General features: G+C 43.1%; 1 protein-coding gene across 3 annotated transcripts in view; it reads left to right on the forward strand.

Moving 5' to 3' along the window:
- The window catches only part of GNE (glucosamine (UDP-N-acetyl)-2-epimerase/N-acetylmannosamine kinase), a 38,425-nt gene extending 25,840 nt beyond the window's left edge, over positions 1-12,585 (forward strand). For all 3 annotated transcript variants that reach the window (XM_074330707.2, XM_019729094.3, XM_074330708.2), the window contains exons 6-12: positions 2,709-2,796; positions 3,559-3,769; positions 3,916-4,045; positions 4,390-4,611; positions 6,637-6,819; positions 9,260-9,376; positions 9,939-12,585. In XM_074330707.2, the coding sequence (XP_074186808.2) occupies positions 2,709-2,796; positions 3,559-3,769; positions 3,916-4,045; positions 4,390-4,611; positions 6,637-6,819; positions 9,260-9,376; positions 9,939-10,174 (1,187 nt within the window). In that variant the 3' untranslated portion in view covers positions 10,175-12,585. The remainder of the gene's footprint in view (positions 1-2,708; positions 2,797-3,558; positions 3,770-3,915; positions 4,046-4,389; positions 4,612-6,636; positions 6,820-9,259; positions 9,377-9,938) is intronic.
- The last annotated feature ends 2,815 nt before the right edge of the window (positions 12,586-15,400 follow it).

Genomic DNA, 15,400 nt, shown 5'->3' on the forward strand with positions numbered 1-15,400 from the left:
TATTTCTGTAGCTAATGGAAAAATACATGTACTTCATAGAGAAAGAATTGGACCAGAACAAGATTAGTTCAAACTCTGCTCTTTTTCCTATTCTTCATAACTGCCACCCAAACTTTCTATTATCTTTTAGACCGTCCCCTTTCATCCCCAAAGTATTACTTTGCTCCCTACTTCACAGAGAAAAATAGAAGCCATCAGATGAAAATTCTTTCAACTTCATTCATTCATTAAGAAATGTTTAATAAGCACCTACTATGTGCTAGGCACTGGGATTCAGCAGCAAAATCATTTAAAAAGGACTGAGCTCTAATGTAACTTCCATTCTAGTGGGACAGGAGATAGATGATAGACTGAAAAAAAAAAAGAAAAGAAAAAAAAAATCAGGATTTCCGTGCACTGTGCAGATGTAATGCAAGATAATATATGTGACGGGCTACATTACATTGGATAAGGGAAGGCCTCTTTTAGGAGATGACACTTAAGCTGAGATCTGAATGACAAGGAATCAGCGGTGTGAGGATCGGGGACAAGCAGAGGGAAAAGCCATTGTGAAGACCCTAAGGTAGGAAGAAGCTTGATGCACTTGAGAAACAGTAGGGTTGGTGTAGTTGCAGAGCAGTGGGCAAGAGGAAGGTGATCCAGATGACGTTAGAGGAAGGCAGCCCGAAGCCAGGGTAGATAGTTGGGAATTTTTTCTAAGTAAGATGAGAAGCCATTTAAAAGAGAGGATGGCACGGTATGACTTGCATTTTGGAACCATCACTCTGGCTGCTGTATGGCGAGTGGAATGTGGGGCGTGAGTGGAAGCAGGGACACTAGTTGAGAAGTTAGTTCAGTGCAGATGAGAGATGACAGTGGCTTGGACTACGTGGTCGTAGTAGAGATGGAGAAAAGTTAGATTTGGGGTTTGTCATAATACTTGCTGCTGGTTGGATGTGAGTAGTGGAAGGAAGGAAGTAATAACTCCTAGATTTTTGAATTGAGACGTGGGGGTACTCTTTCTTGATATGGGGACACTGAGGGAGGAGCAGATTTGGGAGGGGGTGGAATTAAGAATTCTCTAGTGGCCTTGTTAAGTTTGAGGTGACTATTAGGCATCAAAATAGAGATGGCAGGTAAGCAGCTAGATAGTTCTAGGGAGAGTTAGAGTTGAAGAAGCAAATTTGAGAGTAATTGGCATATAGATGGTATTTAACTAGGAAATCAGTTCAGCTGCTGTATCAGAGAGACCCAAAATAATAGTGTCTTAAGTAAATTAGATTTTGTTTCTTACTGGTATGGCAGCTCCAAAGTCCTCAGAGACTCAGCCTTCATCTGTCTTGCTGTCAAGTCCACTTTTATCCACATCAGTTTGCTATCAAGTGTACATGTTAGCCATTGGGAAGGGGGGAAGGAGAAGATGTCCCTTCCTTTAAAAGTGCAGCCTGGAAGTTGCAATATTTCTTCACATATCCAATCAGAACGCAGTCACATGGCCACGTCTAGCTGCAAGGGAAGCTGAAGAACAGACTCTTTAGCTGGGTAGTCAAATGCCCATCTAAAAATTGTTATTAGTACAGAGAAAGGATATTGAGGATAATGGCACACTGCCAAAGATGGTGTTTAAAACCAAGGGACTAAATGAGATCACCCAGGGAAAACACATAAATAGGAAAGAGAATGGAGCCCAGGACCAGTCTCTGGAGCTCTTCAACATTTAGAGTTCTGGTGAGGAGGGAAGGCCCATCAAGGAAGACTGAAAAGAAACTGCCAGTGAGGTCGAAGGAAAACCAGGAGCAGGGTATCATCAAAGCCCAGAAAAAAATGTTTCCAGGAGATGGTGTTCAGTGCTACCTAGAGTTCAAATAAGATGTGAACAGAGAATTGAACACTGGATTTGGCAATGTGGCCTTGTGTCAAAAGCAGTCCCTGCACTTTCTGCCTCCACATTTATATAAGCACATGCTCATCCATCCTTTCCTTCTTACCTTCTTTACATTGCAGGGTGTGAGGTGTGGGGTCTTTTGCCTGTCCACTGCTCAGCCTTCTAGAATATGTTCTAAATCACCCCTCCTGCCTTCTCAGGGACCTATCAGTCATCCTTTCTCTTCCATGTATTTTTAGCTTCCTTATCATTTAAACATGCCTATATCTTAAAATCAAAACAATACAAAACAACGCCTTCCTTGACCCACACCTCTTTCCAGCTACCACACTTCTGCTCTTCTCCTCTCAGCCAAGTCTATTGAAAAACATGGCAAGTTCACTGTACTGACTCCTTCACGTTGGTCAGAAAATATATGGAGAGAAAGTGACTGCCTGAACAGCTGACTGGCTAATTGACTAACTGACCAACTTGGCCTAATCAGTTGATCGAACAACCGGCTGAGTAGATGGAAGGGAGGGCAGATTGGAAGAAAATACTAGACTAGATGAGTGACAAGTGGGTACTAGATTAATTTACTTTATTTATTTCAGCAAACATACAAAAACTTGATTTATTCTCTTTGGGAATAAAGGACCCTAGTGCTCTTAAGTATTTCATATCTTGCTGAGAGTGCTTTAAGAGGTGTAAAGTAGAAAAGTTGGCGTTTCTCTAAAAGAAGACAACTTACTTGAAGTCCTCCAGGTTTCAGGACTAACAATGAGCATGACACACTGCTAAATTTCTTTATTTTTTGGGTATTCCCACTTCTGAATCATTGCACTGTGTCACTGCATTTACCTAGGGGAGAATGTCCTTCATGTCCGGGATGCTGATACCCAAGACAAAATATTGCAAGCGCTGCACCTTCAGTTTGGTAAACAGTACCCTTGGTGAGTATATGCCCTCTTGTTTAAAAAAGTGATTTAAAAGGGGAGATGCCTCGGGCACCATTTTCAAGCTGAGATCACTGTTTAATCATCCCAGCAGAGCTCTCATTCTCCATCACCAGGAGTCCCTAGCTGCTGGTAAGACAGAGCTTGCTAATATACCCCCTATTACTGGACCAAGGGTTCCGATGGAGAAAATTTTATTTATTTGTCTCAGTTAATTAACAGAGCCCTTCTTCTAGGAAATACTTCTTTAGCCTACTTTGAATTTCCATAAGTATTAGAAAGTAATGTAATTGATTTTCTTTGAAAATAGTCTAGTTCAGTATTTTAGACTGTCCTCCTTTGTATTTCAAATTAATGATATTTTCCCGTATTTGTTTTTTCCTGAAAATAACTTCCCCCCCACAAATGTAAAGATAAAAACTAAAAACAAAACCAAAAAAAAGAATTCATTGTCTCAAACTATGCTATATTTTGAAATTAGCTTACCAAAGATAATTTTTCTTTGATGATATAGCCATTTTTTAATGGTATCTCAGGCTGGAAATAGTTATATTTCAATCAATAGTGGAATTAGACATTGCATTGGTGATACCAAGCTACTTAGTTACTATGTTGCTGAAGAGATGCAGATGTTGTGTTTTTAAAAGGAAGAAGTCCAAACTATTACCTCCAGTCTCCGATTCTAGTACTACCATGTCCTCAGTGTTATTTCATGTAGGAGAAAAGCATTGAATTTAATTGACTTTTTGGATATTGCAGTTCAAAGATATATGGGGATGGAAATGCTGTTCCAAGGATTTTGAAGTTTCTCAAATCTATCGATCTTCAAGAACCACTACAAAAGAAATTCTGCTTTCCTCCTGTGAAGGAGAATATCTCTCAAGACATTGACCATATTCTTGAAACTCTGAGTGCCTTGGCTGTTGATCTTGGTGGGACGAACCTCCGAGTTGCAATCGTCAGCATGAAGGTAAAGGAACTCCTCAGGTGTTCACTTTGTATCTCATATCAGTAACTGATTTTTTGAAAGTATGGGAGGAAGGTGAAACTAGAAACATTCTCGTATGCTTCTTAGTTTAGACCAGTGAGGACGGATTTTGTGTTTTTCTCTTGTAGGGTGAAATAATTAAGAAGTACACTCAGTTCAATCCTAAAACCTATGAAGAGAGGATTAATTTAATCCTACAGATGTGTGTAGAAGCTGCAGCAGAAGCTGTAAAACTGAACTGCAGAATTTTGGGAGTAGGTAAGATTGGGAATCACATATCCAAGAAATGTTCATCTTAATGTGCAAAATTTACTGAGTTCTGATGCATGACTGAGCCCTGTGTGTAGATGGCTCTAGGTCCTGTCTGTGGGCCCTAAGCAGTGGGTCTTCCCAGGACACCACAGGCATTATGGGAGAAGCTGATGGCACTGTAAATCTGGGAGCTCCGCATTTAGCTCAGAACTGCTTGACATGTCCTTGCAGTCTTGGTAATGTTTGTTTTTGGAGATCTTGGGTGAATTCATTTGTGTTCCAAGCCCAGACAGTTGGGACACTTAATTGTTAATTAGAATTATTTTCCTTGTGTTTGTGGGGGAGCTCAGGTATATCCACAGGTGGCCGTGTAAATCCTCGGGAAGGAATTGTGCTGCATTCAACCAAACTGATTCAAGAATGGAACTCTGTGGACCTCAGGACCCCCCTATCTGACACTTTGCATCTCCCCGTGTGGGTAGACAATGATGGCAACTGTGCCGCCATGGCGGAAAGGAAATTTGGCCAAGGCAAGGGCCTGGAAAACTTTGTGACACTTATCACAGGCACAGGTAAGAGGAATAAGAGAAGGCTGCTTCAGGAACTAGAGTTTGTGCTGGGACACACACACCTCTAATACTCAGCCAGGCAGTTTACAACTCTGCTTTAGCCTGTTGAGTGGAGCTTGAAGGTGAGCCACACGTGAGAGCAGAGGGTCTGCTCAGGTCTTTTCTGAGCATGTGCCTGGCACTGAGCATGCGTGTGGCTTTTTAAATTCTCAGGAACTTGTTAGAGCTATGCAAAGCCCTTATTCCCCAAAGCTTCTCTTTCCCCAACTCTTCCTCCCAGTCCTTTTGGTTAGTATATTGTTTGCCCCAACCGTTATCAGTTGCCCTAAGCAGCAGACTAATAAATATATTTTGCCTTGAAATGTTTTTGATAAATGCCCCCTGAGCCCTGGGAGTCTTCTGAGTTAGGTGAGATAAAGGCAAGCCCTTTGAGCTGGCCGTCCAGGATCCACTGAGCTGGTCAAAACAAAGCACCACATTTCTTTGAGATAAGTCGTTTAGCTCCCTCCAGTACTGCCATCTGTACTGGGAATGTGAGTTGTCTTTCAAGGCCCTGCCAATTTATTGGGGGAACGGGGGGTAATAGGACCAGAAAAAGCCATAAAGCTCTCTTACTAATATTCAGTTATTTTCTCTTAAGCATACCTCTGGTTGTTGCAAACTTTTGGTTTCCAGAGTTCCAAAAAAGTTGATTCTGACAGTTTTTGCCAGCTTATTCATTGCTTTAGTGGAAGGATGGACTTTTGGAGTTCCCTACTCTGCCCTTTCTGCTGATGTTCCAATTTATTGTTTGTTTGTTGTTTTAATTAAAGTTTATTGGGGTGACAATGGTTAGTAAAGTTACATAGATTTCAGGTGTACAATTCTGTATTACATGATCTGTAAATCCCATTGTGTGATCACCACCCAGAGTCAGTTCTCTTTCCATCACCATATATTGGACCAATTTGTTTTTTAAATAAGGAAATAAACTCAGTAAGTGGTCAAGCCAGCATTTGATCCCAGATACATCTAACTTCAAAACTTGTGTGCTCTTAAACTTGACGTTATACTACCTCCCCTTGAAGCTCACGCACTTCTTAAGACACACACAGTTTTAGCAAGTTTGGCTGTCTTGTGTAGCTCAGAGTAGTTCATAAGCTGCAAAGTAGAGGGGTGGTGGTTGAGTAGGTGCCATAAGAAGTAATAGATGGCAGGACAACTCTAAAAAGCAGAGCCTTCTAAGGTGACAGAACGCCCTTTGCTCCTTAGCAACTCCTGAACTCCATAACAAGACAGTCACTGATTTCACAATTACTGAAGCATAGAGTTTTAGACATGATGGCATTAAGAAGAGGCAAAATCATATTTCATATTCTCTGTTTAAGAATGCAGGTGGCGTATAATAATACCACCTTCGAAAGATTGCCTGACCCTAAAGCAGAGTCTTAGACAAGATTTAGATGTGGGTATTTTATTTTGGAGGTGATCCTGAGAAGCAGGAGTGAGGGAATGGGAAGTGTAGAATAGAACAGAGTAGAAGAGCCGTCAGAGGATACGTTACGAAGCTGTCTGAGGGCAGTGGGGGCTGAGATCGACCAGCACCTCCCAGGAAGCCTGCAGAAAGCCATCCAGAATTGTGCACTTGGATCTGCTGGCTGCCGTCCTGCCTTGGTTGAGGGTTGCCGCGGGCACTGTGCGTGTGTGACTAAGCGTTTGCATCAGTGGTGAACGCCTTGGTGAGAACAGTGGGCAGTGTGTGCTTGAGGTGTATACTGTCGTCACCAGGTGAGTCTGAACTGTCTGCTACAGCTGTGGTGGGAACCACAGTGAGCCAAGCAGATGTGGGTATCAGAGATCTGCTAACATTATTTCCATCCAAAATGATTCCAAAAAAGTTTAGGTACTCAGTGAGTTTCAGCTCTCTAGGAAAGGGGCATCATATAGAACCTCGCATTGCAAAGCTTCGCTAAACAGCTGAGGCTTTGCCATGTTTGTTTTCTGTTTCAAGCGAAGAGCCACCTCAATGATCGTTGTCTCTCACCCTAGGAATTGGCGGGGGAATCATCCATCAGCATGAACTGGTCCATGGAAGCTCCTTCTGTGCTGCAGAACTTGGCCATCTCATTGTGTCTCTGGATGGGCCTGACTGTTCCTGTGGAAGTCACGGATGTATTGAAGCATATGCCTCTGGGATGGCCTTGCAGAGGGAAGCAAAAAAGCTACATGATGGTTGGTTTCTTTCCCCTGAGGAATTAAATAGCCAAATGGTAGACAAGTACTTTAAAGTAGATATTCCAAAAAGAGCTGAACACTAAAGCCGGAACTTTTAACCTTTTCACTCCTTAGAGGAAAAGTGGGGCTCAAACATACTGAAGCTCTCAAGTCTTCTTGGTCCTGACCCACATAACACTCTTCCTCTCCAGTGGTGGGGGGGGGGGGGGGGGGGGGGGGGAGGGGTCCTCTCGAGCTCCAGGATAGCAGGGAAGATTTCTTTCCTTTTTGTTTTCTTAGCCCCTAGCACAGTGTGGGTATTTAATACACATTTTAATGAAGAATTAAATGGATGAATGTATTACAGTTTTTGAACTCTGAAAGGTCTATTGGAATTAAAGCTGTTTCTGGACATGTTATAAAAGTTAGGATGGTTTCTAGTCTAATGCATGAGGGAGTCCTTTAATATAGTGTGTCAAGTGCAGATGGCCAAGAATATAGCTGCCTGTAAGGGCACCGGGGGGTTCCCTCCCCACCTGGGGGGTGGAGGGTCGCGAGTCAGAGGTAGTGAGGCAAGTTTGGATGAGAAAGGGAACCCTTCCAAGCATGTAAAACAGTGGTGTTGGTGCATAAAGGGCTAGGCAGAGTATAGCGGAGCAAGAGGTAAGCCAGAACCTGCAGGAATTTAGGAATCTAAGAGGAGGAACAGGTTTTGGGGGAAGGTGACGGTTGGGACATTCAGGTGGGAATGCATAGAAGGCAAATAGCTACAGGGGTCTGATATGCAGGAGAGATGACTAGACTGGAAGGAGGGATTTGGGAATCGGCAGCATTGAGCTGGTGGTTAAAACCTATGATTAAGACTGGGAATGAGACACGAGTGAAAAATGGAATCCAGCAAAACATGAGCATTTGAGGGCAGGGAGGAAAACCAGGAAAAGGCAGTCACAGAAGCCAAAAAGGGCTTCTGTGTTTCAGTACAGTAGTCGGCAGTGTCAAGTACTTACTGCTTATGAGTAAGAGAAACTCAGAAAAGGTCACTGGCTTTGGCCATGAGGACATCATTTGAAGCCCTGAAACTGTTTTTCAACTTCGTTTTTATTACCCCCCCACAAGGAGCCTGTTGAGATGTTTTTTCCTAATCTCACCCCATGAAACTTGAATACCACAGATAGGTTGTTTATCTGTTTATGATTATATACTGTCTGTACAGAAAGAGTAAGACTGTTTTGCTCCCTTGGGGGCAAATGCATGTCTCAAAGTTCAGTTCAGTGGGGGGGGGGGGCGCAGAAGACTGACTACACTGAGTAGAGGGCAGAAGTGCTTTGAGGACATGGACTTTGTGAGCATGTGATGATGGAAAGAGACAGTGGGAATGGAAGCAGAGATGGAGAATGCGCGAGAGAAGGACTGGTCCCTACAGTAAGAGGGGGGCAGAGATGGGTACAAAGCCCAGGCACAGGGCGCAAAAGGAGCGAAGTGCATATACCGACGGGTTCCTAGGTGGGGGCCGCCAAGTAGGAGAACTCCTGCCTGGTGCTGTGCTTTATCTGAGCGGGCAGAAATACGGAAATCTCTTGGTCGTGGGGGGTGGGAGGGCAGGGTTTGAGGAGGTGAAGGCTCAGCAGAAGAGTAATGAGCAGGGATGGAAGAGGGCAGCTGTGAGGGCCTCCCAAAGGTCGGAGAGCCTGGTTGGTGTGTGGGTAGCAGTCTGCACGATTCGGATTTTCTCCCATCAGAGCCCAAGTATAATAGAGAAGGAGGCAGCTCGACCTGGGTTGGTGACCCGCAAAGTGAGGGTCAGAAAGACAAGGATGATAGATAACAACAGAAATACCTACTGTTTGGTTAGTATTTACTCTGGCCCGCGCTTAACTACATCCTTTATGGCCGTTATCTCACGTAAGCCCTAAAATAGTCCTGCTCGGGTGGGGTTTCTGTATTACTCCAGCCTTACAGAGAACAGCACACATGGAGGTGGCGTGATGTGGACAGGGTGTGCGGCCAGTAATGGCCGAGCTGGCAGCTGAGCCCAGGTCTGTGTCTGCCCCTCAGTGCTGTGCCTCCCGGCCCGAGAATGAGGCACTGGCAACAATGCCACGTTGCATCTGGGTTGCTTAAGGAAGGAGATGAATGCTGACAGAGGAGTCAGATAATTCAAGGACTCTGCTTCATATGGAAGTGAGAAGTGAGGGAGTAAGAGCGGTGGGTAGGAGGCTCCGGGCAGAGTTGAGGCTTGTTCCAGGCAGGGAAGTCCTGGGTGATGGAGAACCAGCAGCAAAGGCCTCTGGGGGATGTATGTGGATATCTGTAAATGATGAAAAGCTTTGCCACTGTGGAAAGAAAACAGTCTTCCCACTTGGGGGCTTGCTGCCCACCGGCAGTGGTAAACACTGGCCTCGCCACAGCGCTGCCACCGCTCAGTAATGACTGCTTCTCCTCATCTCTGTGCCAACAGAAGACCTGCTCTTGGTGGAAGGCATGTCGGTGCCTAAGGATGAAGCCGTGGGTGCCCTCCATCTCATCCAAGCTGCGAAACTCGGCAATGCCAAGGCCCAGAGCATCCTGCGGACAGGTGAGTGTGGGCGCCTGGCAGCTCTGCCGCAGGACCGGGCCCTCGGCGCCCAGGGCTCCCGCACACCACGCTGCCCTCAGGACCAGCGCTGGCTGTTTAGAGGTATCTTTCCGGCTTACTGAGAGCGCAAAAAGGAACTGTTTTCAAGGTACTTGGCAGCACTGCCTTCTTAAACAGGTTTTTTTGTTTAATTTTACAAGTATGAAGAAACTATGACTTCATTTTCTAGGAAACTTCGAGAAATACAGGAGAGTAAGAAAGTGTCCCTCTGAGTTTTACTGCTCAGAGATAGCAACCAGTAACATTTCCTTCCAGTCTTTCTATTTTTTACATAGTTGAGATCATGTAGTACACAAATTTATACCCAGCTCTTTTCATTTCAAAGTATCCCATGATCATTTTCTCATACTAAGAATAAATCGTGAACAGTTTTAAAGGTACGGCTTCCTGTCACGTAGTGTGAACGTACTACCTGCTCCTGGTTGCTGGCTCTTTTCTACCTTCCTCTTGGGCGTCTGTGATTTGGCTCTCCCACCGAAACTTCCTGTTTGTTTTCCCGTAGCTGGAACGGCGCTGGGTCTTGGGGTTGTGAACATCCTCCATACTATGAATCCTTCCCTTGTGATCCTCTCTGGAGTCCTGGCCAGTCACTATATCCACACGGTCAAAGACGTCATCCGCCAGCAGGCTTTGTCCTCAGTGCAGGACGTGGACGTGGTGGTTTCGGATTTGGTGGACCCTGCCCTGCTGGGTGCTGCCAGCATGGTCCTGGACTACACGACTCGCAGGATCTACTAGGCCTCCCAGGAGTGGGCACGGCCCGAGCGAGCGCTCCTTCAAGGAATCAGGTTGTCTTTTAGACGAGTATTTTTTTTTACAGGACTTTATTGGGGAACAGTGTGTACTTCAGGACTTTTTTCCAAGTCAAGTTGTTGTCCTTTCAATCTTAGTTGTGGAGGGTTTTGTTCAGCTTCAAGTTGTTGTTTCAGTCTTAGTTGTGCAGGGCGCAGCTCAGCTCCAGGTCCAGTTGCCGTTTTCTCGTTGCAGGGGGCACAGCCCACCATCCCTTGCGGGAGTCCAACCGGCAACCTTGTGGTTGAAAGGACATGCTCCAACCAACTGAGCCATCCAGGAGCTCAGCGGCAGCTCAGCTCAAGGTGCCATGTTCAATCTTAGTTGCAGGGGGCGCTGCCCACCATCCCTTGTGGGAGTCGAGGAATTGAACTGGCAACCTTGTGGTTGAGACCCCACGCTCCAACCAACAACTGAGCCATCCGGGAGGCAGCTCAGCTCAAGGTGCTGTGTTCAATCTTAGTTGCAGGGGGCAGAGCCCACCATCCCTTGCGGGACTCGAGGAATTGAACTGGCAACCTTGTGGTTGAGAGTCCACTGGCCCAACGAGTATTTCTTAAAAAGCAAATTTGGTATTTCAATTTGGTTTTGGCAGGTGACATTGGCAGAGAAGATTTTGCTTTTAGTCTCCTCTTCCCAAGTCACTTTTCCCAACCCCCATTTTTGTAGATCCTCTTTCTTGGGTCACTTCAGCTCAAACCCTGAGTACCAGTCAGTTTTTTGTGCCAAGAAGCTACACTAGAAGAGGAAGCCGTAGGCCTCTGCTTTCTAGATGCACCACTCAGACTGGCAGGTATTGCTTGGGACGTGACCTTGATACTAGAGTTTGGATTTTTAATCCTTCCTCCTCTGACCCTAAACTTAGTTTGCAGAAAGGGATCCAGTCAGGGGATAGAAGGAAATCTCACTAGGAAAGGCTTCAGTAAATTCTTTTTAAAACAGCTATATTGAGGCATTTTTTAAAGTACACAAATTGATAAGCTTCAATATATGTATTTACCCATGAAACTACTACCACAATCGTGATACTGGACGTATCTGTGACCCACAAAAGTTAGTCATTACTCTCTCAGAACCTCGAGCAACTTTAGACCAGGGATCTGATGACAGTGGCCTTAATGACCTGGTCCTTATCTTCTTAAGGACAGCTCAGAAGCCACTAGGACTTACAGCCTCTGAAAGGAGACTAACCATCCCAAAAGGATCTTTGCTCCTGACCAGCAGACACCTCTCCCTCAGTAACTTTTCACACTATGTTGAATACGACCCTGGAGTGTCTGTGAAGGCAGTGTTTGTGTCATACCTAGAACCCACATCTGTGAATCTAGATTTCAGCTAAATAAGATTCCATGCTTTCATTCCTGTCAAGGTACAAAGGCCAAGATTCTTGCTGCCAATTACAACCTGGAAGAAATACCAATAGCCACCATTTATTAAGTGCCTACTGTGTGTCAGGCTCCAAACTAGGTGCCTCATATACATTATTCTAACGTCTCATAAACTGTGACATAGATGTTTTAATTCCCATTTTATAGAACCCCAAACTACGCCTTAGTGTATAAGCATACCTAAAGCTATGTGGCTAGTGTCTTAGAGACAGGGTTTGATCCCAGGTCCCTCTGTGCTTTTTCTGTTAAGCCATATAACCTCTCATATCAAAAACGTTCAAAATGCAAATATAGTCTAATTTACTGTAGGTTACCAAAAGCTTTAATAAGAATATTTCGTTAGTAATGACTTGATTTAATCAAATATTCCTCTATGCTGTGTAAATTTTGCTGGTACAGTATTTGGACTAGTGATAGGTTTTATGGGTACTTTCGGACGATCTAAAAAAGCGTATGAATACATTTCCCAGACTTTTATTATTTTAGGAAAACATGAAGGTTTCTACAATATATTGTTTCGGTAGAAGCATATAAAATAAAATGAAGGAATCGGCTAATTCCTTCCTGGTGGGTTAATGTGAAAAGATAGGTTGTCTGATGCCTAGAACTCGACCACGTGGTCGTTACTGTTGAAACATTCCACAGTGATTCCTGGGATGGAAGTTAGTTTGCTCAGCCATCAGTGTCTGGGGCAAGATGCTATACTTTGACGGGGCATCAATTGTTCCTTGGTGAAATCTCTAACCACTTTATACACCAGACAATTGCATTGCTACCTAAATATATGAAGGATGGTACTAAATCTAAAACTAAATCATAGTTTTTTTTTAACTCGTAGGCTAATATATTCTATATAGTACATATACTTATTTACATCTTAATTTATTTTAATGTAAATATTTTTGTCAATATTGTTCTGAGCCAAATTCTAAAGAAACAAATAAATATGTTTCCTTGTGGAAATCCTAACACTTTTGTATTTTGTTTTCTTCTTAATTAACTCACTAGCTAAAAGCATTTCCCTTCCCAGGATAGATTGATATTGTTGCATTGCTTACTTTTTGAAGGTCCTATAACTTCTTTAAGGCATCTAATATAGATTTCTTAACCAAAAGGAAAAAAATGATAATAAAAAGCATTGTTATGTAAATAGTTTTAAAATGTATTGTGAAATGATCCCAATAAATCTAGTTAACATCTGTCACCACACAGTTACACGATTTTCTTGTGATGAGAACTTAAGATCTACTCTCTCAGCAACTTTCAAATATGTGATATAGTAGTAACTATACTTGTCATGCTGTACATTACATCCCAATGACTTAGTTATTTTATAGCTGGAAGTCTTAGTTATTTTATAGCTTTAAGTTTGTACCCTTTGGCTTTCTTCACCCATTTCTTTTTTTGTTTTTTAAAGATTTTATTGGGGAAGGGGAACAGGACTTTATTGGGGAACAGTGTGTTTTTCCCAGGACTCATCAGCCCCCATCCAAGTCGTTGTCCTTTCGATCTTAGTTGTGGAGAGCGCGCTACAGGCAACTTTGTGGTTGAGAGCCCACGCTCCAGCCAACTGAGCCATCCGGCCGCCTCTCTGGAAGCTCAGCGGCAGCTCGTTGTCTTCAGTCTAGTTTTCGAGGGCGCAGCTTGCTGGCCCATGTGGGAATTGAACCCGCAACCCTGTTGCCCAGAGCTCACGCTCTAACCAAGCCACCTGTCCGCCCCCTTCTTCACCCATTTCACCCACTCCTTACCCCTCACCTCTGGCAACCACCAATCTGTCCTCCAGGAGGTTTTTGGGTTTTTTTTAAAAGATTCCATATGTGAGGTCAAACGGTATTTTCCTTTCTCGTATTTCACTTAGCATAATGCCTTCAAGGTCCATCCATGTTGTCGCAGATGGCAAGATTTCATTCTTTACGGAGGAATAATATTCATATACACACACACACTCCGCCTACAATTTATCTATTCTCGATAGACACTTAGGTTGTTTCCATTATCTTGGCTATTGTAAATAATGATACAATGAACACGGGTGCAGATATATTTTCTAGTTAGTGTTTCTGTTTTCTTCAGATAAATACCCAGGAGTGGAATTGCTGGGTCTTATGATAGTTCTATTTTTATTTTTTCCGTACTGTTTTCCACTGTGGTTGCACCAATTTACAATCCCACCAACAGTGCACGAGGGTTTTCCTTTCTCCACATCCTTACCAGTACGTTATCTCTTGTCTTTTTGGTAACAGCCATTCTGTGTGAGGTATCTCATTGCAGTTTCATGGGCATTTCCCTGATAACTAGTGACGTTGAGCATCAATAATGTACCTGGTGGCTGTCTGTATGTTTTCTTTGGAAAAAATGTCTATTCAGATCCTCTGCCCATTTTTTAATGATTGTTTTGTTTTGTTTTTCTATTGAGTTGTATGAGTTCTTTATATTATTTTGGATATTAACTCCTTATCAGATACATGATTTGCAAATATTTTCTCTCGTTCAGGAGGGTGTCTTTTCATTTTGTTGATGGTTTCCTTTGCTGTGTGGAAGCGTTTACATTTGATGCAGTCCCACTTGTTTAGTTGTGCTTTTGTGGCCTTTGCTTTTGGTGTCAAATCCAAAAAATCATTGCCAAGACCAATGTCAAGCAGCTTGCTGCCTGTTTTCTAGGAATTTTTCTGTAGTTTCAGGTCTTACATTCATTCATCCATTTTGAGTTAATTTTTGCGTATGGTGTTAAGATTGTGGTCTGGTTTTCCCAACATGATTTACTGAAGAGACTGTCTTTCCTCAATTGCGTATTCTTGGCTCTTTTGTCATAAATTAATTGATCATGTTTGTGTGGGTTTATTTCTGGGTAATCTGTTCTGTTCTATTGATGTGTCTGTTTCTATGCCAATACCACAGTTTTGATTACCATAGCTTTGTCTAATAGTTTGAAATCAGGGAGTGTGATATCTCCAGCTTTGTTCTCTCTCAGGACTGCTTTGGCTATTCAGGCCTTTTGTGGTTCCATATAAATTTTAGAATTGTTATATTTCCATGAAAAATGCCATTGGAATTTTGATAGAGATTGCACTGAATCTGTAGAACGCTTTGGGTCGTATGGACATTTTAACAATATTAATTCTTCCAGTCCATGAGTACAGAATATCTTTCCATTTATTTACGTCCTCTTTGGTTTCACCAATGTCTGATAGTTTTCAGTGTACAGGTTTTTTACCTCCTTGGTTAAATTTATTCCTAGGTATTTTATTCTTTTTGAGGCAGTTGTAAATGGGATTGTTTTCTTAACTTTTCTTTCTGATAAGTTTGTTATTAGTGTACAGAAACAGATTTCTGTATATTTTGTGTCCTGCAACTTTACCGAATTCATTTATTCTAATAGCGTCTTGCGGAGTCTTTAGTTTTCTATATATAACACTATGTCACCTGCAAATAATGAGTTTGCTTTTCCTTTCCAATGTGGATGGCTTTTCTTTTTCTTGCCTAATTGTTTTAGCTAGGACTTCCAGCACTATGTTAAAAAATACTTAAAATGGCATAAAAAGCAAAGTGGCCCCAAGAAAGAGGTTTGAAATTAAATGTTGAGCACTCACTGAGTTCCTGGGACCAACTCCCCCTCCTTCCCATGAAGCCCCACGTGGGTAATGTAGGCTTTAGCAGCGATCCCATTACTACTGCTGTGTAACAAGCCGCCTCAAAATTTAAGAGCCTTCAACAGTGATCATTCTCTTTCAGGGTTTCTGTGCATCGGGAATTTGGGAAAGGCTCTACTTGGTAATTCTGA

This window comes from Rhinolophus sinicus, chromosome 16, assembly GCF_057876585.1.
Source record: "Rhinolophus sinicus isolate RSI-liver-muscle chromosome 16, RSI-T2T, whole genome shotgun sequence".
NCBI classification, from domain to species: domain Eukaryota; kingdom Metazoa; phylum Chordata; class Mammalia; order Chiroptera; family Rhinolophidae; genus Rhinolophus; species Rhinolophus sinicus.